The sequence below is a fragment of the Salvelinus alpinus genome, chromosome 21 (assembly GCF_045679555.1).
Source record: "Salvelinus alpinus chromosome 21, SLU_Salpinus.1, whole genome shotgun sequence".
Lineage (NCBI taxonomy): Eukaryota > Metazoa > Chordata > Actinopteri > Salmoniformes > Salmonidae > Salvelinus > Salvelinus alpinus.
The window spans coordinates 37,787,674-37,811,365 of record NC_092106.1 but is presented as its reverse complement, the minus strand read 5'-3'; the positions used below and the strand labels follow the sequence as shown (position 1 = coordinate 37,811,365).

General features: G+C 46.5%; 1 protein-coding gene across 3 annotated transcripts in view; it reads left to right on the top strand.

Moving 5' to 3' along the window:
• The window catches only part of LOC139548313 (phosphatidylinositol 4,5-bisphosphate 3-kinase catalytic subunit beta isoform-like), a 93,280-nt gene extending 72,558 nt beyond the window's left edge, over window positions 1–20,722 (top strand). For all 3 annotated transcript variants that reach the window (XM_071357918.1, XM_071357920.1, XM_071357919.1), the window contains exons 7-24: window positions 2,346–2,513; window positions 9,083–9,172; window positions 9,326–9,577; window positions 10,306–10,402; window positions 10,557–10,687; window positions 10,781–10,831; window positions 13,210–13,398; window positions 13,723–13,844; window positions 13,980–14,123; window positions 14,306–14,405; window positions 14,849–15,045; window positions 15,177–15,286; window positions 15,489–15,567; window positions 16,099–16,266; window positions 17,742–17,865; window positions 17,951–18,096; window positions 18,227–18,359; window positions 18,529–20,722. In XM_071357918.1, coding sequence (XP_071214019.1) covers window positions 2,346–2,513; window positions 9,083–9,172; window positions 9,326–9,577; window positions 10,306–10,402; window positions 10,557–10,687; window positions 10,781–10,831; window positions 13,210–13,398; window positions 13,723–13,844; window positions 13,980–14,123; window positions 14,306–14,405; window positions 14,849–15,045; window positions 15,177–15,286; window positions 15,489–15,567; window positions 16,099–16,266; window positions 17,742–17,865; window positions 17,951–18,096; window positions 18,227–18,359; window positions 18,529–18,666 — 2,439 coding nt within the window. In that variant the 3' untranslated portion in view covers window positions 18,667–20,722. The remainder of the gene's footprint in view (window positions 1–2,345; window positions 2,514–9,082; window positions 9,173–9,325; window positions 9,578–10,305; window positions 10,403–10,556; window positions 10,688–10,780; window positions 10,832–13,209; window positions 13,399–13,722; window positions 13,845–13,979; window positions 14,124–14,305; window positions 14,406–14,848; window positions 15,046–15,176; window positions 15,287–15,488; window positions 15,568–16,098; window positions 16,267–17,741; window positions 17,866–17,950; window positions 18,097–18,226; window positions 18,360–18,528) is intronic.
• Window positions 20,723–23,692: the final 2,970 nt, after the last annotated feature.

Sequence of the window (23,692 nt, the reverse complement as noted above, 5' to 3'; positions counted from 1 at the left end):
GGTCCTTGGTGCTATGGGTGGGAAGGGAGGCTTCTTAAACCAGGGGGTCCAAGGTTCTCTGCTGCCCTGAGCTCCCAGCCTGGGGGGCTGGGCATCTGGAGATGTTAAAGGTTGAGGGGGGTCGACCTGCTGCAGCCTGGGTGAAGGTGCGGCGAGGCACTGTGCTGTGCTGTGTCTTCCTGGGCAGACAGCTGGAGGGCTTCTCCCTCCCTCTTTTTCTCCCTCCCTCATCCCACAGACTCGGCTCCAGTGTGACCGCGAGTTCCTCTTGTAGCGCAGCTTGGTATGCCAAGAGCCCTCACCGCTGTGGCGACCAACCTGTAGACCTTCTCTGTTGCAGAGGACTGGAAGTGCTTGTACTTGGTTGGTAAGGTGGGGCCAGTTGAGGTAATGGAGGACTTCTGGCTGGGGTGTAGATGGGAAGCCACCAGGGGTTCATTGAGGGGCATGTGGGCAATCCCAATCCCTGCCATGTCAACACAGTTCAACACTGATCCACCTTAGACAGGGTTCTTGGTGTACTCCAGTACGGGTAACCTCCTCCAGGAATTCTGAGAAGACTGGTAGTAATTTCCTGGCCTCTTACCCTCGTAGCTGGATGTGGTGGTCTCTGCTACTGCATTGGGACAGGGAATCACCAGTTTATTAGCAGCGTGTTTGCACACGTCCTGCAGGTCCACACCGAGAACTGGTGTTGATGGCTCCCCGCCTGCGTGCCCGGTTTCGGATTCCCCGGCAGGAGGCTTGGTGGCCTGGCCTGAGGGGATGAAGGAGTCTTCGTTTCCATCCGATTCCGAAAGGAGTTGTGATCGTCTCTAATCAGGAAGCCCAGCAGGGAGGCGTCAAGGTGGTTGTTGGAGTCCTCCAACAGCAGGGCAATGGCGTTGAGCTGGTCGCCCCAGCTAGCAGCTAGCGCTAGCCGTCACGTTTTCACGTGGGGATATCCATCGCCTCTGGTGAGTCGCCGGCCCCCATGTTAGGAGGGTCCTGTTGACTCAGGCTAGCGTGGCGTGCTAGCCTGCGACGGAGGCCCTTCACAGTGAAGAGGGCACAGTGTGGACAGGAGACAGGAGAGGATAAGGCAAGCAGAGCACACAGAGTGGGTGTCTTTGGCCGATATCTTGTTTCCACAGGAGCAGATTCATGCGGGGAGCTTCTCCTCGTTTGGGGAGGGAGATGTTTTTGTCGCCATAGCGTGGATCCTATGTTTTTAGCTGTCAGAAAAAAACTAGTGTGGTAGGCTAGTCCGATAGCTAGTGATTTAGTGGGTTATCTCTGACGGTGGCACTCGTGTGATGGCCGGATACTGTTTCTGAAACAACAGGTTACAAAAGATAGCTTGGGGTCGGTAGTAAAAACGTTTCCTGTCGAAGTAAAACCACAGACGCTAGCTAGTGAATAATTGTATATAATCCTCTAACTATGGTGAAGGAAAAGGAAAATTGTCCCCACCGCACAGTCCTGAGAATAGAACCTGGCGAGCGAATTGTAAGCTCACATCTGTGGACAGTTTAGCTTGTTCTGGAAAATGCAGTTGTGTCGAGGTAAGCTTTCTGATGAAAAGCGAGAAGAGGTGTTTGAATGACTCAGACGCTGCTCAATCATGGCTGGCATAGTGTTATAAAGGCTTCTGACGAATACGCTGGGGACGAATACGCTGGGGACGTATTCCATAAGTGAAATACCGAAACGAAAACTTGAAAGAGAACTCCTTGTGTTTAGCCATAAACAAGACTCAGTGATCCAGAAACAGTAATTTGACTGATGTCCTAATAAAGCCTCATTAATAACACTGTCTTCCTGGAACACATTACTGTTACTCTCAAACCTGGTAGGTGTGTATGACTGAATCCATATGTGTGCGTGTGATGAAGCAGACTCTGACCATTACGCCCTGCAGAAATGGGTCCGGACCCATTTACTCTCGTTCACGGAAAAGTGTTTAGAACCAGGAACCATCTGATCTACATATGTCATGTCTATACATTAGATATGGGTTACCTTCCATCTGATTTCCTCTCTTTGACCTCTCATCCCTCAGTGTGTGTACTCTCCCTCTTCTGTCCTCTCCTCAGAACATATGGATTTGTGTGGTGTCTCTCTGTTTGGGTGTGTGGTGTTTGTGTGTGCGCGCCATTCACATTTGTAAGAGGTGGCAGGTAGCCTAGCGGTTAAGAGCGTTGGGCCAGTAATCAAAAGGTTGCTGTTACAATTCCCCGAGCCGACTAGGTGAAAAATCTAGCAAGGCACTCAACCCTAAAATGTACATTTGGATATGTGTGTACCAAAGACTGCATAGAGAATTGTTCTCTCTGTATTAACACCTCCTCTCTTCTCTGTCCCAGTACATCAAAGCCTGTCTCCAGGCGAAGGAGTGTCCCCACCTGACCCTGGTCCAGGTCAGCACAGTCCAGACCATGTTCGAGAAGGAGATCTCGGCCATCGGAGCTGTGGTCAACCGAAAGAGCTCCAACCCCCCCTTACCCCTGCCCCCCAAGAGGAGGGGACCCTCGGTCAGTTACACGACACAGACACACAGAGAAAGAGAGAGAGTGTCTGTGTGTGTGTGTGTGCATATATAGGTGCAGGTATGTGTTAGTGAGTCTTTTATGACGTTTCGCCTGGTCCTAAAGGTCAGGTGCAGTTGAATTGCTCATTAGGGCTTAATTGCACAGTACCATGACGACTACGTCCCACGGTGACATCTGACAGTAAATGACACACCTGACAATCATTAGCACTTCAAATGTCAATTATCACAACTAAATGTCAACATCAACAAGACTGCATCTGCACTGATCTGAAAAGAAGAAAGATGGCGGTCAAACAGTGATGTCTTGTGGTAGTTGGACGCTTGACAGAAGGAGAAGTGAGTAGGGCTTCAAGCACAACAAGCCTGTTTACTAAGCAGCTCTCCAGTAGGGTAGAGCTTTGCTCTAGGTAGTGAGCAGAGGTTGAGAGAAGGACAGGCTGTTCTTGTGGTGGTGTACTGTAATCTCGTCTGGTGTACTGTGGTGGTGTACTGTAATCTCGTCCAAGGTGGCTTAGCAGTTCAGACGTCTTTTTCTGTTCAGTATTGTTCGTGTCCTGTATATATATATATTTACACCTTTCTTCGCATATCTTTTATCTATTTTATTATCCAAGAACTCAACTACAAAAGCTTTCCTGCAAAAGCTTTCCTGCAACCCGCTTCACCAATTACAAAAGTATTATTTACCTCAATCTGAAAATCCATCGTGGAAGCTAGCCAGGGGCTAATTCAGAAGCTAGCCTGAAAGCTAACCAGAAGCTACTCCGATAGCTAGCCAGAAGCTAATCTGTAGCTGCCCCGAAATTAGCCGGTTTGCTGGCTAGCGTTGGTGTTTCAGCTGCCCACGTTTAGTGGTCATCAGCTATTCCTTTAGCTCGATAATCTACCGGCACTTTTGTGCAACGCGACTCGGACCGGAGCATTCCGGGACTCTTTTTCTCTCAGTTTCCCCGGATTCCAGCCGCAGGCTCTGGACACTTGCACCTTGATTTCGCAGCTAGCTAGCTGCAAACCGTGTGACTATTGGCTTACGTCGACCCCGGAGCAAACTCAAATCATTCTGGAGCTAGCCAGCTGAGGAGTTCCATCACCATCCGGACCCGTTTCTTTTGTTGCTGCTGCAGATACGGAACCCCACCGGGCCTTCACGACTGACTGCCGCGACTGACTGCCGACGTTATCTGCCCGAGGGATTTATCCAACTGGCACCTCCGTCCCGACGTTACCTGAACGCTCATCTGAGGCCCGCTAATCGTTAGCTGTCTTATCGGCTGCTATTTGAACAAGTATATTGGTCAACTATTATTATTATTATTATTTATTTATTTTATTTTTTTCCTTGGGTCACTATATCTATTTTGCCAATTTGGATTGATCCCCTCTACCACACGGAACCCCACTACACGGAACCCCACTAACCTACCGACGGAAACGCACGAGGTATCTACAAACAGACCTCCATCCTATGCTGCTACCGATAGCCATATACCCGGCCAGCTGTCTGGATCGCCACGACCCCAACCAACCTCTACTCACTGGACCCTTATTGATCACTCGATTAGCATGCCTCTCCTTAATGTAAATATGCCTTGTCCATTGCTGTTCTGGTTAGTGTTTATTGGCTTATTTCACTGTAGAGATTCTAGCCCTGCTCTCTATACCATATCCAACCTCTCAGTTCCACCACCCACATATGCGATGACATCACCTGGTTTCAATGATGTTTCTAGAGACAATATCTCTCTCATCATCACTCAATACCTAGGTTTACCTCCACTGTATTCACATCCTACCATACCTTTGTCTGTACATTATTCCTTTAAACTATTTTATCGCCCCCAGAAACCTCCTTTTACTCTCTGCTCTAGTAGCTCTAGGCGACCAATTCTCATAGCTTTTAGCCGTACCCTTATCCTACTCCTCCTCTGTTCCTCTGGTGATGTAGAGGTGAATCCAGGCCCTGCAGTACCTGGCTCCACTCCTATTCCCCAGGCGCTCTCTTTTGATGACTTCTGTAACCGTAATAGCCTTGGCTTCATGCATGTTAACATTAGAAGCCTCCTCCCTAAGTTTGTTTTGTTCACTGCTTTAGCACACTCTGCCAACCCGGATGTTTTAGCCGTGTCTGAATCCTGGCTTAGAAAGACCACCAAAAATTCAGACATTTTCATCCCCAATTACAAGATTTTCAGACAAGATAGAACGGCCAAAGGGGGCGGTGTTGCAATCTACTGCAAAGACTGCCTGCAGAGTTCTGTTATACTATCCAGGTCTGTTCCCAAACAATTTGAACTTCTACTTTTAAAAATCCACCTCTCTAAAAACAAGTCTCTCACCGTTGCCACCTGCTATAGACCACCCTCTGCCCCCAGCTGTGCTCTGGACACTATATGTGAACTGATTGCCCCCCATCTATCTTCAGAGCTCGTGCTGCTAGGCGACCTAAATTTGAACATGCTCAACACCCCAGCCACCCTACAATCTAAGCTTGATGCCCTCAATCTCACACAAATTATCAATGAACCTACCAGGTACCACCCCAATTCCGTAAACACGGGTACCCTCATAGATATCATCCTAACAAACTTGCCCTCCAAATACACCTCTGCTGTTTTCAACCAAGATCTCAGCGATCACTGCCTCATTGCCTGCATCCGTAATGGGTCAGCGGTCAAACGACCTCCACTCATCACTGTCAAACGCTCCCTGAAACACTTCAGCGAGCAGGCCTTTCTAATCGACCTGGCCGGGGTATCCTGGAAGGATATTGATCTCATCCCGTCAGTAGAGGATGCCTGGTCATTTTTTAAAAATGCCTTCCTCACCATCTTGAATAAGCATGCCCCATTCAAGAAATTTAGAACCAGGAACAGATATAGCCCTTGGTTCTCTCCTGACCTGACTGCCCTTAACCAACAGAAAAACATCCTATGGCGTTCTGCATTAGCATCGAACAGCCCCCGTGATATGCAACTTTTCAGGGAAGCCAGAAACCAATATACACAGGCAGTTAGAACAGCCAAGGCTAGCTATTTCAAGCAGAAATTTGCTTCCTGCAACACAAATTCAAAAAAGTTCTGGGACACCGTAAAGTCCATGGAGAATAAGAACACCTCCTCCCAGCTTCCAACCGCTCTGAAGATAGGAAACACTGTCACCACCGACAAATCCACTATAATTGAGAATTTCAATAAGCATTTTTCTACGGCTGGCCATGCTTTCCACCTGGCTACCCCTACCCCGGACAACAGCACTGCCCTCCCCTCTGCTACTCGCCCAAGCCTTCCCCATTTCTCTTTCTCCCAAATACAGTCAGCTGATGTTCTAAATGAGCTGCAAAATCTGGACCCTTACAAATCAGCCGGGCTAGATAATCTGGACCCTTTCTTTCTAAAACTATCTGCTGAAATTGTTGCCACCCCTATTACTAGCCTCTTCAACCTCTCTTTCGTGTCGTCTGAGATCCCCAAAGATTGGAAAGCAGCTGCGGTTATCCCCCTCTTCAAAGGGGGGGACACCCTTGACCCTAACTGCTACAGACCTATATCTATCCTACCCTGCCTTTCTAAGGTCTTCGAAAGCCAAGTCAACAAACAGATTACCGACCATTTCGAATCCCACCACACCTTCTCCGCAATGCAATCTGGTTTCAGAGCTGGTCATGGGTGCACCTCAGCCACGCTCAAGGTCATAAACGATATCGTAACCGCCATCGATAGGAAACAATACTGTGCAGCCGTATTCATTGACCTGGCCAAGGCCTTTGACTCTGTCAATCACCACATCCTCATTGGCAGACTCGACAGCCTTGGTTTCTCTAATGATTGCCTCGCCTGGTTCACCAACTACTTCTCTGATCGAGTTCAGTGTGTCAAATCGGAGGGTCTGTTGTCCGGGCCTCTGGCAGTCTCTATGGGGGTGCCACAGGGTTCAATTCTTGGACCGACTCTCTTCTCTGTTTACATCAATGATGTCGCTCTTGCTGCTGGTGATTCTCTGATCCACCTCTACGCAGACGACACTATTCTGTATACTTCTGGCCCTTCTTTTGACACTGTGTTAACAACCCTCCAGGCGAGCTTCAATGCCATACAACTCTCCTTCCGTGGCCTCCAACTGCTCTTAAATACAAGTAAAACCAAATGCATGCTCTTCAACCGATCGCTGCCTGCTCCTGCCCGCCTGTCCAACATCACTACTTTGGACGGCTCTGACTTAGAATATGTGGACACCTACAAATACCTAGGTGTCTGGTTAGACTGTAAACTCTCCTTCCAGACTCACATCAAACATCTCCAATCCAAAGTCAAATCTAGAATTGGCTTCCTATTCCGCAACAAAGCATCCTTTACTCATGCTGCCAAACATACCCTTGTAAAACTGACCATCCTACCAATCCTCGACTTCGGTGATGTCATTTACAAAATAGCCTCCAAAACCCTACTCAATAAATTGGATGCAGTCTATCACAGTGCCATCCGTTTTGTCACCAAAGCCCCATATACTACCCACCACTGCGACCTTGTACACTCTCGTTGGCTGGCCCTCGCTTCATACTCGTCGCCAAACCCACTGGTTCCAGGTCATCTACAAGACCCTGCTAGGTAAAGTCCCCCCTTATCTCAGCTCGCTGGTCACCATAGCAGCACCTACCTGTAGCACGCGCTCCAGCAGGTATATCTCTCTAGTCACCCCCAAAACCAATTCTTCCTTTGGACGCCTCTCCTTCCAGTTCTCTGCTGCCAATGACTGGAACGAACTACAAAAATCTCTGAAACTGGAAACACCTATCTCCCTCACTAGCTTTAAGCACCAGCTGTCAGAGCAGCTCATAGATTACTGCACCTGTACATAACCCATCTACAATTTAGCCCAAACAACTACCTCTTTACCTACTGTATTTATTTATTAATTTATTTTGCTCCTTTGCACCCCATTATTTCTGTCTCTACTTTGCACTTTCTTCCACTGCAAACCAACCATTCCATTGTTTTTTTTAGTTTTTATTTTACTTGCTGTGTTGTACTCACTTCGCCTCCATGGCCTTTTATATTTTTATTTATTTATACATATATTTGTTTGCCTTCACCTCCCTTATCTCACCTCACTTGCTCACATTGTATATAGACTTATTTTTTTTTTCACTGTATTATTGACTATATGTTTGTTTTACTCCATGTGTAACTATGTGTTGTTGTATGTGTCGAACTGCTTTGCTTTATCTTGGCCAGGTCGCAATTGTAAATGAGAACGTGTTCTCAATTTGCCTACCTGGTTAAATAAAGGTTAAATAAAAATAAAATAAAAAATCAGACATTACAAAAATATACATGTACTCCTCTGTCACATAGACACTGACCTAAATGCACAAACACTGACATACAGTACACACTTTAGCATTCAATAACGCACTCGTTTACACGTACAAACACACTTACAAAAACAAAATGTTCTTTACACGCACACACAGAGCTAGTGGACAGCAGGAAGTGTGCTGCTTGTTCATGTTTGTGGGCTGTAGCTGAGGGCCAGTCATGTGGAGTGTTTTTCCTGCTGTGCTGACCCTCGTAAATCTACTCAGTTTGACTCGCCCAACCTTCAGTGTGTGTGTTATTCCTACAGTAAATTATGTTCTCCTTGCGTACTCATGAAAATATTTCTCTCCTCGCTCTTTCCTCCTCCCCCTCTGTTCCTCTCCTCTTCCCTCTGTTCCTCTCCTTCACTCTACTCTGTTCATCTCCTTCACTTTACTCTGTTCCTCTCCTTCACTTTACTCTGTTCCTCTCCTTCACTTTCCTCTTCCCTCTGTTCCTCTCCTTCACTCTACTCTGTTCATCTCCTTCACTTTACTCTGTTCCTCTCCTTCTCTTTCCTCTTTCCTCTCCTTCTCTTTCCTCTTTCCTCTCCTTCTCTTTCCTCTCCTTCTCTTTCCTCTCCTTCTCTTTCCTCTCCTTCTCTTTCCTCTTTCCTCTCCTTTTCTTTCCTCTCCTTCTCTTTCCTCTCCTTCTCTTTCCTCTTTCCCCTCCTTCTCTTTTCTCTTTCCTCTTTCCTCTCCTTCTCTTTCCTTCTCTTTCCTCTTTCCTCTCCTTCTCTTTTCTCTTTCCTCTTTCCTCTCCTTCTCTTTCCTCTTTCCTCTCCTTCTCTTTTCTCTTTCCTCTCCTTCTCTTTCCTCTTTCCTTTCCTTCTCTTTCCTATTTCCTCTCCTCCTCTTTCCTTTCCTTCTCTTTCCTCTTTCCTCTCCTTCTCTTTCCTCTCCTTCTCTTTCCTCTTTCCTCTCCTTCTCTTTCCTCTTTCCTCTCCTTCTCTTTTCTCTTTCCTCTCCTTCTCTTTCCTCTTTCCTTTCCTTCTCTTTCCTATTTCCTCTCCTCCTCTTTCCTCTCCTTCTCTTTCCTCTTTCCTCTCCTCCTCTTTCCTCTCCTTCTCTTTCCTCTGTTCCTTCTCTTCTCTTTCCTCTGTTCCGCTTCTTCTCTTTCCTCTGTTCCTTCTCTTCTCTTTCCTCTGTTCCTTCTCTTCTCTTTCCTCTGTTACTCTTCTTTTCTCTCTTTGTAGCAAGTGAATACGTGTGTATGGGAGGTGTCCACCCAGTTTAAGATCGTCCTAATCAAAGGCAGCAAGGTGAACGCTGAGGAGACCGCCAAGGTAACCACTGATGATGATGTGAACTTGCAAACCTGGAATTTTTGTTGCGTCTTTGGTGTTTGCACTAGGATGTATTTATAACCCATAGTCAGTAGAACACTGCTAGCTCTCATGATCACCGTATTATGGTGAACCCCTTGTCGTCGTCCCCAGATCCAGGTGCGTGCAGGCTTGTTCCACGGCACAGAGTTGTTATGCAAGCCGGCGGTGAGCAGCGAGAGCAGTGGACGCTCGGAACACGTGTGGAACCGCACGCTAGAGTTCGACATCACTGTGAGCGACCTGCCGCGCATGGCCCGCCTCTGCTTCGCCGTCTACGCCGTCATGGACAAGGTCAAGAAGCAGAAGTCCACCAAGAACGCCCACATCAACAAGTACCAGACCATCCGCAAAGCCGGCAAAGTGGTATGTCACACACAAAGCACAGACATACTCAAACACACACACACAGAGACATTTAATATGCATCTCTGTCCCCTCTCTCGCGCTTTCTCTGTCTCTCTGTCTCTCTCTCTCTGTCTCTGTCTCTCTCTCTCTCTGTCTCTCTCTGTGTCTCTCTCTGTCTCTGTCTCTGCCTCTCTCTGTCTCTCTCTGCCTCTCTCTGTCTCTGTCTCTGCCTCTCTCTGTCTCTCTCTCTCTGTCTCTGTCTCTCTCTCTCTCTGTCTCTCTCTGTGTCTCTCTCTGTCTCTGTCTCTGCCTCTCTCTGTCTCTGCCTCTCTCTGTCTCTGTCTCTGCCTCTCTCTGTCTCTCTCTCTGTCTCTCTCTCTGTCTCTCTCTCTGTCTCTCTCTCTGTCTCTCTCTCTGTCTCTCTCTCTGTCTCTCTCTCTGTCTCTCTCTCTGTCTCTCTCTCTGTCTCTCTCTCTGTCTCTCTCTCTCTCTCTCTCTCTTTCTCTGTCTCTGTCTGTCTGTCTCTGTGGGTCTGTCTGTTTCTCTCTTTCTCTGTGTCTGTCTCTCTCTGTGTCTGTCTCTCTCTGTGTCTGTCTCTCTCTGTGTCTGTATCTCTGTGTCTGTATCTCTGTGTCTGTATCTCTGTGTCTGTCTCTCTCTGTCTCTCTCTGTCTCTCTCTTTCTCTGTCTCTCTCTTTCTCTGTCTCCTTCTGTCTCCCTCTCTATCTCCTTCTGTCTCCCTGCAGCACTACCCTGTAGCCTGGGTGAACACCATGGTGTTTGACTATAAAGGACAGCTGAAGACTGGAGATATCATCCTTCACAGCTGGTCTTCCTTTCCTGGTGAGCATACACACACACACACCATCATGCAATTTAACAACACTTTAATTAACCTATACACGCTCACACCTACACACACATTTCTGAAACTCATCTACATACTTATACACTAAATGTTAGGTGCATGTATGAGTGATTTTTCTGTGTCCCCCAGATGAACTTGAAGAGATGCTGAACCCCATAGGAACCATCCAGACCAACCCGTACACTGAGAATTCTACAGCACTCCACATCCACCTCCCTGACTACAACCCTCACCCCATCCTATTCCCCCCCTTCGACAAGGTAAGGACACACACACCTTGACCTATTCAAACATGGTTGTAGATATGAAGTATTTCTACCACTGATATGGATGTGTGTGATCTACTCCTGCAGATTCTGGAGAAAGCTGCAGAAATCGCTGGGTCAAGCGATTGCTCGACCATGGTACTGTCGTGAGTTCCAACCACTCAAACACACACACTCTTAAACATGTACGCACTCCTTCCATCACACACAAGCACTCCTTTTACTCCAGAGCAGCAGGCATTTCTAGGACAGAAATACAGACACCAAATGTGTCAGAGGGGAGGGAGGATATTGCTGTGACTGGTTTCCAGGGCAACCCAGTCAGTCCTGATTCTGATCCAGGGTGGTGTTGGCAGGATGGTGCACTGCCACAATGTGTCTCTCCGAGGCTAAGATCAGCCCTGCTGTCACACATACACACACACACACAAATATATACATATAGTACCAGTCAGAAGTTTGGACACATCCCCTCATTCAAGAGTTTTTCTTTGTTTTTACTATTTTCTACATTGTAGAATAATAGTGAAGACATCAAAACTATGAAATAACACATATGGAATCATGTAGTAACCAAAAAAGTGTTAAACAAATCAAAATATATTTATATTTGAGATTCTTCAAAGTAGCCAGCCTTTGCCTTGATGACAGCTTTGTATACTCTTGCCATTTTCTCAACCAGCTTCATGAGGTAGTCACATGGAATGCATTTCCATTAACAAGTGTGCCTTGTTCATTTGTGGAATGTCTTTTTTCTTAATGCGTTTCAGCCAATCAGTTGTGTTGTGACAAGGTATGGGTGGTATATTTGGTAAAACACCAAGTCCATATTATGGCAAGAACAGCTCAAATAAGCAAAGAGAAACAACAGTCCATCATTACTTTAAGACATGAAGGTCAGTCAATACGGAAAATGTCAAGCACTTTGAATGTTTTTTCAAGTGCATGTTTTTGGTCCCGTGTGGCTCAGTTGGTAGAGCATGGCGCTTGCAACGCCAGGGTTGTGGGTTCATTCCCCACGGGGGGACCAGGATGAATATGTATGAACTTTCCAATTTGTAAGTCGCTCTGGACAAGAGCGTCTGCTAAATGACTTAAATGTAAATGTAATGTAAGTGCAGTCGCAAATACTATCAAGCGCTATGATGAAACTGGCTCTCATGAGGACCGCCACAGAAAAGGAAGACCCAGAGTTACCCCCAAATAAATGCTTCAGAGTTCAAGTAACAGACACGTCTCAACATCAACTGTTCAGAGGAGAATCAGGCCTTCATGGTTGAATTTCTGCAAAGAAACCACTACTAAAGGACACCAATAAGAAGAGACTTGCTTGGGCCAAGAAACACGAGCAATGGACATTAGACAGGTGGAAATCTGTCCTTTGGTCTGATGAGTCCAAATTTGAGATTTCTGGTTCCAACCACCGTGTCTTTGTGAGGCAGAGTAGATGAACGGATGATCTCCCGCATGTGTGGTTCCCACCGTGAAGCATGGAGGAGGAGGTGTGATGTTGTGGGGGTGCTTAGCCGGTGACACTGTCTGATTTATTTAGAATTCAAGGCACACTTAATCAGCATGGCTACCACAGCATTCTACAGCGATGCGCCTTCCCATCTGGTTCGCACTTAGTGGGACAATCATATGTTTTTCAACAGGACAATGACCCAAAACACACCTCCAGGCTGTGTAAGGGCTATTTGATCAAGGAGAGTGATGGAGTGCTGCATCAGATGACCTGGCCTCCACAATCACCCAAACTCAACCCAATTGAGATGGGTAGGAAGAGTTGTACCGCAGAGTGAAGGGAAAGCAGCCAACAAGTGCTCAGCATGTGTGGGAACTCCTTCAAGACTGTTGGAAAAGCATTCCAGGTGAAGCTGGTTGAGAGAATGCCAAGAGTGTGCAAAGCTGTCATCAAGGCAAATGGTGGCTACTTTGAAGAATCTCAAATATATCTGGATATTTTTAACTTTTTTGGTTACTGAATGATTCCACATTTTATTTCCTAGTTTTGATGTCTTCACTATTATTCTACAATGTAGAAAATAGTCAAAATAATGAAAAACCATTGAATGAGTAGGTGTGTCCAAACTTTTGACTGGTACTGTGTATACACACACACACACACACACACACACACACACACACACATACATCAACCCTCATAAAGACCCTGTGGGACAGGACACAGATGGTTATGTAACACTATGTGAAGCAGGGGGCTTGCCAAAACATGCCCCTTCCAAGGGGGTGGGGGGTGGAGGTTTTCTTGCTGTCTCAAGCTTCAAGCTCTTATTCTGTGTTTTGACTAACAATTTTTCATTGTGGATCCATAAAGCAATCAAATGTATTTTTATCCCTCTAATGGGGGATAGGATTACGTGCAGTGTTCTCTGATTACATTTTAACTTCTACCTTTAGTGGTGCACCCCTTGCTACTCCTCTTTACATAGTGTGATTTCTTACCCTTTGCTGTCACCTAGTGGTGACTGACCACCACTGCTGTTTCCCCACAGGGCCGAGGCGGTAAGAAGTTCCACATTGAGCTGAAGGAGATCATGGAGAGGGACCCTCTGTCCCAGCTGTGTGAGAACGAAAAGGACCTCATCTGGACACTACGCTACGACTGCATGGAGAACTTCCCCCAGTCACTGCCCAAACTGCTGCTCTCCGTCAAGTGGAGCAAACATGAGGACATGGCCCAGGTACATACATTTACATTTTGTCATTTAGCAGACACTCTCTTATCCAGAGCAACTTACAGTAGTGAGTGCATACCTTTTCATACTGTGCCACATGAACCAAGCCTGTGTATTGACAGTGTTTTTTAACACAATCAATTCCTTCTCAATTGCAATAACTATTCTATTCATTCCAGTCTGATGAAAATGTTGTCTGAGTGTGCCTCAATGGTCAGATCCTAAATATACCCCTAGCCCATACCACTATTCCCCTCATCAGTCCCCTTCAAAGATCTGCTGTGCTCCTGTATTGGTTATAAAGCATAGTGAATGATCTCTGTCTCTCAGCTCCAGGCCTTGCTGCAGATCTGGCCCAAGCTGAGTCCCAGGGATGCTCTGGAGCTGCTCGACTTTAACTACCCAGACCAGTATGTCAGAGAGTACGCTGTGGGCTGCCTGAGGGATATGAGGTAGTCCACACACACTCGCACATACCTATTCCTAGTTCACTTACTGTTGTAATGACTTATTCACTGCCTCTCTCTCTCCCCCCTCTTCCTACTTCATATTCCTCTCTCCACTCTCCACTCTCTCCCCCCCCCCAGTGATGAGGAGTTGTCTCAGTACCTGCTCCAGCTGGTCCAGGTGTTACGTTATGAACCCTACTATGACTGTGCGCTCACCCGCTTCCTACTGAACAGAGCCCAGTGCAACCGCAACATAGGACACTTCCTCTTCTGGCATCTCAGGTGAGAGAGAGACTTGTGTACATGAAAGAGCAAGAGAGAGCATGTGTACATGTGCAAAGAACAAAAATGCATTTTCAGAGATATAGGCTGTATTTCTTTCATGGTATAATTTCAGTGAGGTGAAGTATGTTAACCAACCCCAGGTATGAGTAACTGTAGGGTGACTGTGCTGTCCCCTGCAGGTCAGAGATGCACATGCCAGCCGTCTCTGTCCAGTTCTCTCTCATCCTCGAGGCCTACTGTCGCGGCAGCATCCCTCACATTGAGGTCCTGAAGAAACAGGTAGGACCCCAACACACACGTCCTGACTCCAACATTAAGTCATGAGTTAATCACTACAGTACATCTATTTCTGTCACCAACTCTAATTCTATAGTTTCCTCTGTCAGTTCAGAATGGGGTTATTTATAAAGAAGTCAGATGACAGCAGCCTGACCTCTAACCTCTGACCTCTACTGTATTAGCCCAGACATCCGCACTGCTGGCAGCTTCCTCCCACTTCCTGTCCATCACTGTCCATCCCCCTCTCCTTCCTGTTTTGGAGTTAGCTACCACACTGTGGGATGTTTCACGAAGACCATGCTGTCATGCATAGCATCCTTGTCATATTTGGAAGGCAATTGCATTATAGTGCAGAAATACTGCATACATCCGTGGTATAATTGAATCATTATTTCATTATTACATCACGTTGTAACAACATTACGCCCCCTCTCTCCCTCTAGGTGGAGGCTCTGAGCAAGCTGAAGTCTGTGAACGAGCTGATCAAGCTGGGCACCATCAAGAACGCCCGCAGTAAGACCAAGGAGGCCATGCTCACCAAAGAGGCCATGATGACTTGTCTGAGACAGAGTGGCTACACAGAGACCCTCTCTGACCTGCACTCCCCTCTCAACCCCAGTGTCCTGCTCTCTGGAATCAAGTAAGGGTCAGGGGGGAGAGGTTAGAGGAGAGTGGAGAGGGTGATCTGGGAGTGGATGTGGTTAAATTTTTCTTGTTCTCTTTTCATTTGTCTCGCCCCTCCCTGCTCTCCCCCCTCCTCCCCCTTGCCAGTGTGGAAAAGTGTCGGTACATGGACTCGAAGATGAAGCCTCTGTGGATCGTCTACAACAACAAGCTGCTGGGGGGAGACACCCTGGGAATCATCTTCAAGAACGGAGATGGTACGAGGGCCAAGGGAGGGAGGGAGGTGGATCTAACAGAGGAAATGTAAGATCACTAAAGTTCAAGGGGAGAGAGGGAGTGGAGGAGAGTGAGAGGGAGGAATAGTGAGGTCAAGATGGAGGGATGTGTATTATGGAAGGTGAAAGAAGATAGAAGGATGAATGATAGACTGTAATTGTGTTTCTCTCTCCCTCGCTCCAGACCTGAGACAAGACATGTTGACACTACAGATCTTGAGGTTGATGGACCTGCTATGGAAGGAGGCCAATCTGGACCTCAGGTGTGTATATTAATATGATAAGAGATGTGTGTGTTTCCTCAGGCGGACTCTGTCAGTCAGGCTTGTTTGTTCCTGCTCTCTGTGGGGAAGAGGAAGCTGTGTTGGGGGGGGACCCTAAATCACCCCCTGCTAGCCTGACCTCTAACCCCCCACATCCATACCCCCAGCATCACACACACACTAGCCTGCTTCTCATCCTAATCAAATCCACACACACTAGCGCTCACTCTCATACTCTAACACACACAGACAGACACACACATCTGGAGCCGAGCAGTGTGTGGGATTGTTTTGACAGTTGAGCTTGGGGGCAGGCCTTTAGGTTACAGGGACAAGGGTTCAGAGAGGAGAGGGGGGGGGGGAGCTCTGCAGAGAGGATGAGGATGATAATGAAACCACTGTGATGTGGTGTTTGGAACGTAATCATGCGTACATTCTGGTCGAGGCAGAGCGGGGGGGAAATTATAGGATGCATCTCAATGGTGTTTATGATGATTAATTGGAACAAAATGTTTCCTCGTGTCTGTGCAGAATTGTACCGTACGGTTGCCTAGCAACTGGGGACCGGTCAGGGCTGATCGAGGTGGTGTCGTCGGCGGATACCATCGCCAACATCCAGCTGACCAGCAGCAACGTGGCAGCCGCCGCAGCCTTCAACAAGGATGCACTACTTAACTGGCTCAAAGAGAAGAACTCTGGGTAAGACCACATTTTTTAAATATAAACAATGTGTATTACTGACCTATTTCATAGATACAGTGCCATCGGAAAGTATTCAGACCCCTTGACTTTTTCCATGTCACAGCCTTATTCTAAAATGGATAAAAAAATATATATATTCTCATAAATCTACACACAATACCCCATATTGATAAAGCAAAAACAGGCTTTTAGAAATTTTAGCAAATGTATTAAAAACAGAAATACCTTATTTACATAAGTATTCAGACCCTTTGCTATGAGACTTGAAATTGAGCTCAGGTGAATCCTGTTTCCATTGATCATCCTTGAGATGTTTCTACAACTTGATTGGAGTCCACCTGTGGTAAATTCAATTGATTAGACATGATTTGGAAAGGCACACACCTGTCTATATAAGGTGCCACAGTTGACAGTGCATGTCAGAGCAAAAAGTCATGAGGTCGAAGGAATTGTCCGTAGACCGCTGAGACAGGATTGTGTCGAGACACAGATCTAGGGAAGGGTACCAAAAAATCTCTCCAGCATTGAAGGTCCCCAAGAATACAGTGGCCTCCATCATTCTTAAATAGAAGAAGTTTCGAACCATCAAGACTCTTCCTAGAGCTGGCCGCCCGGCCAAACTGAGCAATCGGGGGAGAAGGGTCTTGGTCAGGGAGGTGACCAAGAACCCAATGGTCACTCTGGTCAGAGCTCCAGAGTTTCTCTGTGGAGATGGAAGAACCTTCTAGAAGGACAACCATCTCTGCAGTACTCCACCAATCAGGCCTATATGGTAGAGTGGCCAGACGGAAGCCACTCCTCAGTAAAAGGCACATGACAGCCTGCTTGGAGTTTCCCTAAAGGCACCTAAAGGACTCAGACAATGAGAAATAAGATTATCCAGTCTGATGAAACCAAGATTGAACTCTTTGGCCTGAATGCAAAGCGTCACGTCTGGAGGAAACCCGGCACCATCCCTACGGTGAAGCATGGTGGTGGCAGCATCATGTTGTGGGGATGTTTTTCAGCAGCAGGGACTGGGAGACTAGTCAGGATTGAGGCTCCAGAGCTTTCAGGACCTCAGACTGGGGGCGATGGTTCACCTTCCAACAGGACAACAACCCTAAGCACACAGCCAAGACAACACAAGAGTGGCTTCGGGACAAGTCTCTGAATGTCCTTGAGTGGCTCAGCCAGAGCCAGGATTTAAACCTGATCAAACATCTCTGGAGAGACCTGAAAATAGCTGTGCAGCAACGCTCCACATCCAACCTGAGTGCTTGAGAGGATCTGCAGAGAAGAATGGGAGAAACTCCACAAATACTGTACATGTGTGCCAAGCTTGTAGCGTCATACCCAAGAAGACTTGAGGCTGAAATCGCTGCTAAAGGTGCTTCAACAAAGTACTGAGTAAAGGGTCTGAATACTTATGTAAATGTTTTTTATTTATGATAATTTAGTAAAACTTTGTTTTGTGTTTGTGTACTATGCAGAGATGCTCTGGAGAAGGCGATCGAGGAGTTCACCCTGTCATGTGCAGGCTACTGCGTGGCCACCTACGTCCTGGGGATCGGTGACCGTCACAGTGACAACATCATGGTCCGCAGCACTGGACAGGTGGGTAGAGGTGCTCCCCTGTACGACAGGCTAAATCACAGAGGTTCCTTTATGGTCAAGTTCTTCCATCCTGTGTGTCTCTCAGCTCTTCCACATAGACTTTGGGCATATCCTGGGGAACTTCAAGTCCAAGTTTGGCATCAAGAGGGAACGCGTCCCCTTCATCCTGACCCATGACTTCATCCACGTCATCCAACAGGGAAAGACGGGCAACACTGAGAAGTTTGGCAGGTGAGCTTCTGTCCCCTTTCACTACTCAGATGATCCAGGCCGGGAATACTATCTATTGCCTAGTTTTATCATTTATCTATGTGCTAGTTGAGTGAATGTATAGTGAACAGAATGTGTGTGTTGTGCCTAGTTTCCGTAATTACTGTGAACAAGCCTACCTGATTCTGAGGCGGAATGGGAACCTCTTCATCACCCTGTTTGCCCTCATGCTGACTGCTGGACTGCCCGAGCTCACCTCCGTCAAGGATATACAGTACCTAAAGGTAAGACGCACGCACGAACACACACACACAGACACATGCAGTATATAGTTGGCCGCTTCACATGGGCTACAGTTTACATGTGCTACAGAAATTTAGTGTCCAAAGTAATGTATGTTATGTTGCAATAAGAGTAGTTAAGGGTCTTCCTCCCTCCCCTTCTCCCCTGTAGGACTCTCTGGCCCTGGGGAAGACCGACGACGAGGCACTGAAACACTTCCGCCAGAAGTTTGACGAGGCGCTGAGAGAGAGCTGGACCACCAAAGTCAACTGGATGGCCCACAACGTGGTCAAAGACAACCGCTCCTAGAACAGACAGTCGCACATCCTGGAGCTGGAGGGTGAAAGGTTAAAGGTCAGGAGGGTCTGAGGTCTATCCAGTGCTGGGACAACAGTGACAGTGGAGGGTTATGTGTTGCTAAGGGGTGAAGACCAGACAGGACTGGGCCGCAAAGAAGGGAATCTAGAAGACCATCTTAAACACACATGCTCTTACAGGCTTAAATCCCCCTCCCTTTGCCTTTCCTCTGGCTTTTGAAGCTGCTGTGTGCCTCCAGCCAGTCCAGCAGTCCCATTGCCTCTCCCTGATCATGTGACATATTTGTGGGTAATGTGGTTGCGAGTTTTGCACTGCTCAGTGAGAGTCAGAGCCCCCCTTCTGAGTTGTGAATGGACTGCCCCCTTAGAGACTGGACTAGACTGAACCAATGAGGAAGGAAGGGGACGGTGGTTTCACCCACCTATTAGCAAGACTTCTGATCTGCCTTGTGTTGAACTAAAGGGAGAGGTCAGGGTTGACCACACCCACTCAAGGCCTCACACCCGTGTCTTAAAACGACGTCAAAACGTGCACATAGCCAGAGGAAGTGCATTTTATTGGACTTTTCCTCGCGAGGCCTCCAGTTCATCTCGAAAGTATGCCTAAAAACTGCGAGAAGATTGTATTTGTTTAGTTTTTTAAATGTTTTTTTTTTATTGCCATTTTAAGATGTTATTCTTTAGGAGATGTATATGTGCCAGATGACTTTTTATTTATATATATATATATATATTACACACACACACACACACACACACAGAGAGACACGCTGCATGGCCAAATTTTCTGGATGCATCTTCCCGATAGATAAACAATAACTTTCCACACGCCGCTGCCGCTTTCCCCTCCTAGTAGCTAGCTATTTCCCTCACTAACGTTAGCACAACTTTGGAAAAGCAGTGCTCAACAAGCTGGGGCAAAGGACACTGTGTCCCGGGGTTGGGAAACACAGACTTGCCGTGCATGCTCTCCACACTGAATAGACTCTCCCAGTGACATCCAGATGGTTACCAATATTATAGTATTTCTCATGAAGGCTGTTATCCTACTTGGAGTAAAACAAACTGTAGGAAAACATTTGATGAGTTAACATTCGAGTTAACATTGATTTGGTGGTTTAGCTCTAGAGAAGAGGCGTCCAGTGGGGCAGTTCAATTCGGTCACGCAGCTTCAGCCTTTGAGAAATGGGGTGAATTAGACCATCAAATACTGGAACCATTTGAAATACGAGGAAGAGAGAGCTTAAAATGTTTCTAGAACTTAATTTTGTGTTCCTGCTTTGGAATGTGGATGTAACATTCCTGTGTTCCATTTTATCAAATGATGGTTGTTGTTGGACAAACAGAACAGGCACAAAGGGTGAGTCATCACCACACTACCCCATAGAGGTATTATCACGACCCCATGGAGGTATTATCACAACCCCATGGAGATTCTGTCTTAGACATAGACTTGCCTACAGATGTCAGATCTAGTCTTTCAAAGCACCAAACTGCTCACATGACAACAACCACAATGAATAAACAAAGCATGTTACTAAAATGCCTTTTAGGAACAAAACAAAGAAAACCTTAAGTTGATTTAGGTTTGTTTTTACTGTGTTTTAAAGAATCTGTTCAGAAATGGAGTGTTTGTGTGCAAAATGTGTCGCTTTCTTTTTCAGTGTATTTGTTTTTTAGATCAGCCAAATTGGGCGGAGTTTAAGACCTATGGAAGGGGTTTGCCGGAAGGGGTTTGCCAGCAGAGGGCGTAACACTGCGATTCAAAGCTACTTCCTGGTTTTGTCATGAGGTGCTCTCTGTTTTGATTTTGTGCAATATCCGTATAGGAGTCTACATGTATATTATGTAAATGAACCCTTGGGCCCTAATGCCTGAGGCTATAATGGTTGTCACTGTGGGTCAATGTGTATTGCTGCTGTATTTCTCACCGCTAGCCTTCTTAAGTCTCTCAGACACTGAATATTGTCAAATGTACAGCCTTTTATTGTTTTGCTGTTTTTTGTTTTCATATGAGTTTTATTAAAGTTATTTTCCATCTAACTGGATTTTCCTTTTGTAATACATTTTTGTGTGTGTTTGGGTGTGTGTGCCCGTTCAATCACTGCAGTGCCAGCGTGTCTGTGAATAAGATGTAGTATATTTCCTGAACAACTTTGCTGGGCACAATGACCAGCACAGATTTGGTCCCTGTGCCTGGGATACTGTGATGAATGCAGATTGATTCCAGGCCCAGAGATCCTCCATTCTTTCCACTGTGGTTGTGTGAGGGAGGGAGGGGAGGAAGGCCCACTGCGGGGCCCATCTCTGCTCTACTGGAGGGGACCAACATGCCTCTTTGCTGATGTCATGTGGTAATGCCGTACATGGTGGAGTAGCCAATAACCCTTATTGCCAGAATATGGATCCTGAATAGAACTTGGTTGTGGGTCAACAGCTAACAGGATTCAATTTGGAGATGGCAGGTCACAGTGCTATGTAGCTGTTAATACCTGCAAATATCATGATTGATAGGTTGTTGTTTGTCTGCGAGCTGTCCAGTTGAACACAGGCTTGTTTGATTGGGTGAACACAGGCTTGTTTGATTGGGTGAACACAGGCTTGTTTGATTGGGTGAACACAGGCTTGTTTGATTGGGTGAACACAGGCTTGTTTGATTGGGTGAACACAAGCTTGTTTGATTGGGTGACACACAAGCTTGTTTGAAAAAGTGTGAAAAGGAAGTGATATAATTACATACAGTACCCGCTTGTTCCAAGTCAGCAACACTCATTGACTCAACTACTACATGTTCTGTCGTCTTTGACTGCAATGGCTAATTATGGAGCATTTATGCAATGATTACCATTTTATTTCCCCAGCAATCTAGCTTGGGTAATAGTTGTTTACTTCAAGAACTCTGAATTCAAACGGGGAATTGCCCCTCCCTCCCCTATTCAATTTTCTTCCCACACAACAAGTATTTTGTGTTTGTCCCCTATTCTCTATCTGCAGTTGAAATAACTAGTCTTTTCTCTTGCTCTTTGTGTTTCCAGTGGCAATGATGACGAAGACCCCAGTTGAACCCATTCGCTCTGTTTGAATCTTCCTCAGTAATGTATTCACCGTCATAACACAGCTGTAGGTCACTCTTGACGTCAGTGAAGGCCAAACAAGTTGTTGACGGCCCTAAGTCCTGTATAAGACCATTTTCCACATCACACAGATGTCTTCAGAGGGCCTGTCTACCTTTCTCATATATATCCTTCCCTCGTTCAAAGTTGAAAATCAGGTGAATGAATGAATTAGTCCAAGCAGACCGTGTTGATGTCTGTGAATACCAAACCAGGTCATTGACAGCCTTAAACCCTAACATTAGTGAATGTAACAAGCCAGAGTAGCAGATCCTGGGTGTCTAATAATCACAAGCCATGAGATGTGTATTTGTGGCGTTTGGCCAGTGACTCACGCTTGACACCAATTTATTTTTCAATGTCCACCACCATTGAATGGTAATAGGGTTAGAGCCCTCGATCTTGGTCTCCTGGGTACGTAGGAGGCCTGTGTGATATTGATGGGTTTCCTGCCTTCTGTAGATCTGTGTGCAATGTGTCTGTTATGGTCTATGATAGCCTATAGGGAGGAGGTCAGAGACCTGGCAGTGTGGTGCCTGGACAACAACCTCTTCACTCATTGTCATCAAGACGAAGGAGCTGATCGTGGACTACAGGAAACCAAGGGGTGAGCACGCCCCCATCCACATAGGGCTCTAGTGGAGCAGTTTGAGAGCTTAAAGTTCCTTGGTGTCCACATCACTGAGGAACTAACATGGTCCACACACACCCACACAGTTGTGAAGAGGACACGACAGCGCCTCTTCCCCCTCAGGCAGCTGCAAAGAATTGGCATGGGGCCCTCAGATCCTCAAAAGGTTCTACAGCTACACCATTTAAAGCATCTTCACAGGCTGCATCACCGCTTGGTACTGCAAGGCATCCGACCGCCAGACACTACAGATGGTGAGTATGGCCCAGTATGTCACTGGGGCCGAGCTCCCTGCCATCCAAGACCTCTATACCAGGCAGTCAGAGGAAGGTCCAAACAATTGTCGAAGACTCCAGCCACCCAAGCAATAGACTGTTCTCTCTGCTACCGCACAGCATGCGGTGCCAGTGCACCAAGTCTAGAACCAACAGGACCCTGAACATCAAAAAGAAAGGAAGACCAAGGCCCTGAACAGCTTCAAACCCCAAGCTAAACACGACTGCTAAATAGCTAATCAAATGACTACCTGCATTGACCCTTTTCTGGCACTGACTATGCACATACACTGGACTCTACCCACACCTCACACATACTTGCACCCCAACACAGACACACTACATACGCCCACCCACACACACACAACACTCGCGCACATGCATTCTGATGCCACTCACACTTTCACACTCACCCCATAAGCTGCTGCTACTGTCTTATCTATCCTGTTCCCTAGTAACGTTACTCCTACCTATATGTACATACAGTTGGAGTCGGAAGTTTACATACACCTTAGCCAAATACATTTAAATTCAGTTTTCACAATTCCTGATATTTTAATCCGAGTAAAAACTCCCTGTCTTAGATCAGTTAGGATAACCACTTTATTTTAAGAATGTGAAATGTTAGAATAATAGAAGAAAGAATGATTTATTTCAGCTTTTATTTCTTTCATCACATTCCCAGTGGGTCAGAAGTTTACATACACTCAATTAGATTCGGGAGCATTGCCTTAAAATTGTTTAACTTGTGTCAAACGTTTCAGGTAGCCTTCCACAAGCTTCCCACAATAAGTTGGGTGAATTTTGGCCCATTCCTACTGACAGAGCTGGTGTAACTGAGTCAGCTTTGTAGGCCTCCTTGCTCGCACACGCTTTTTCAGTTCTGCCCACAAATGTTCTATAGGATTGAGGTCAGGGCTTTGTGATGGCCACTCCAATACCTTGACTTTGTTGTCTTTAAGCCATTTTGCCCCAACTTTGGTAGTATGCTTGGGGTCA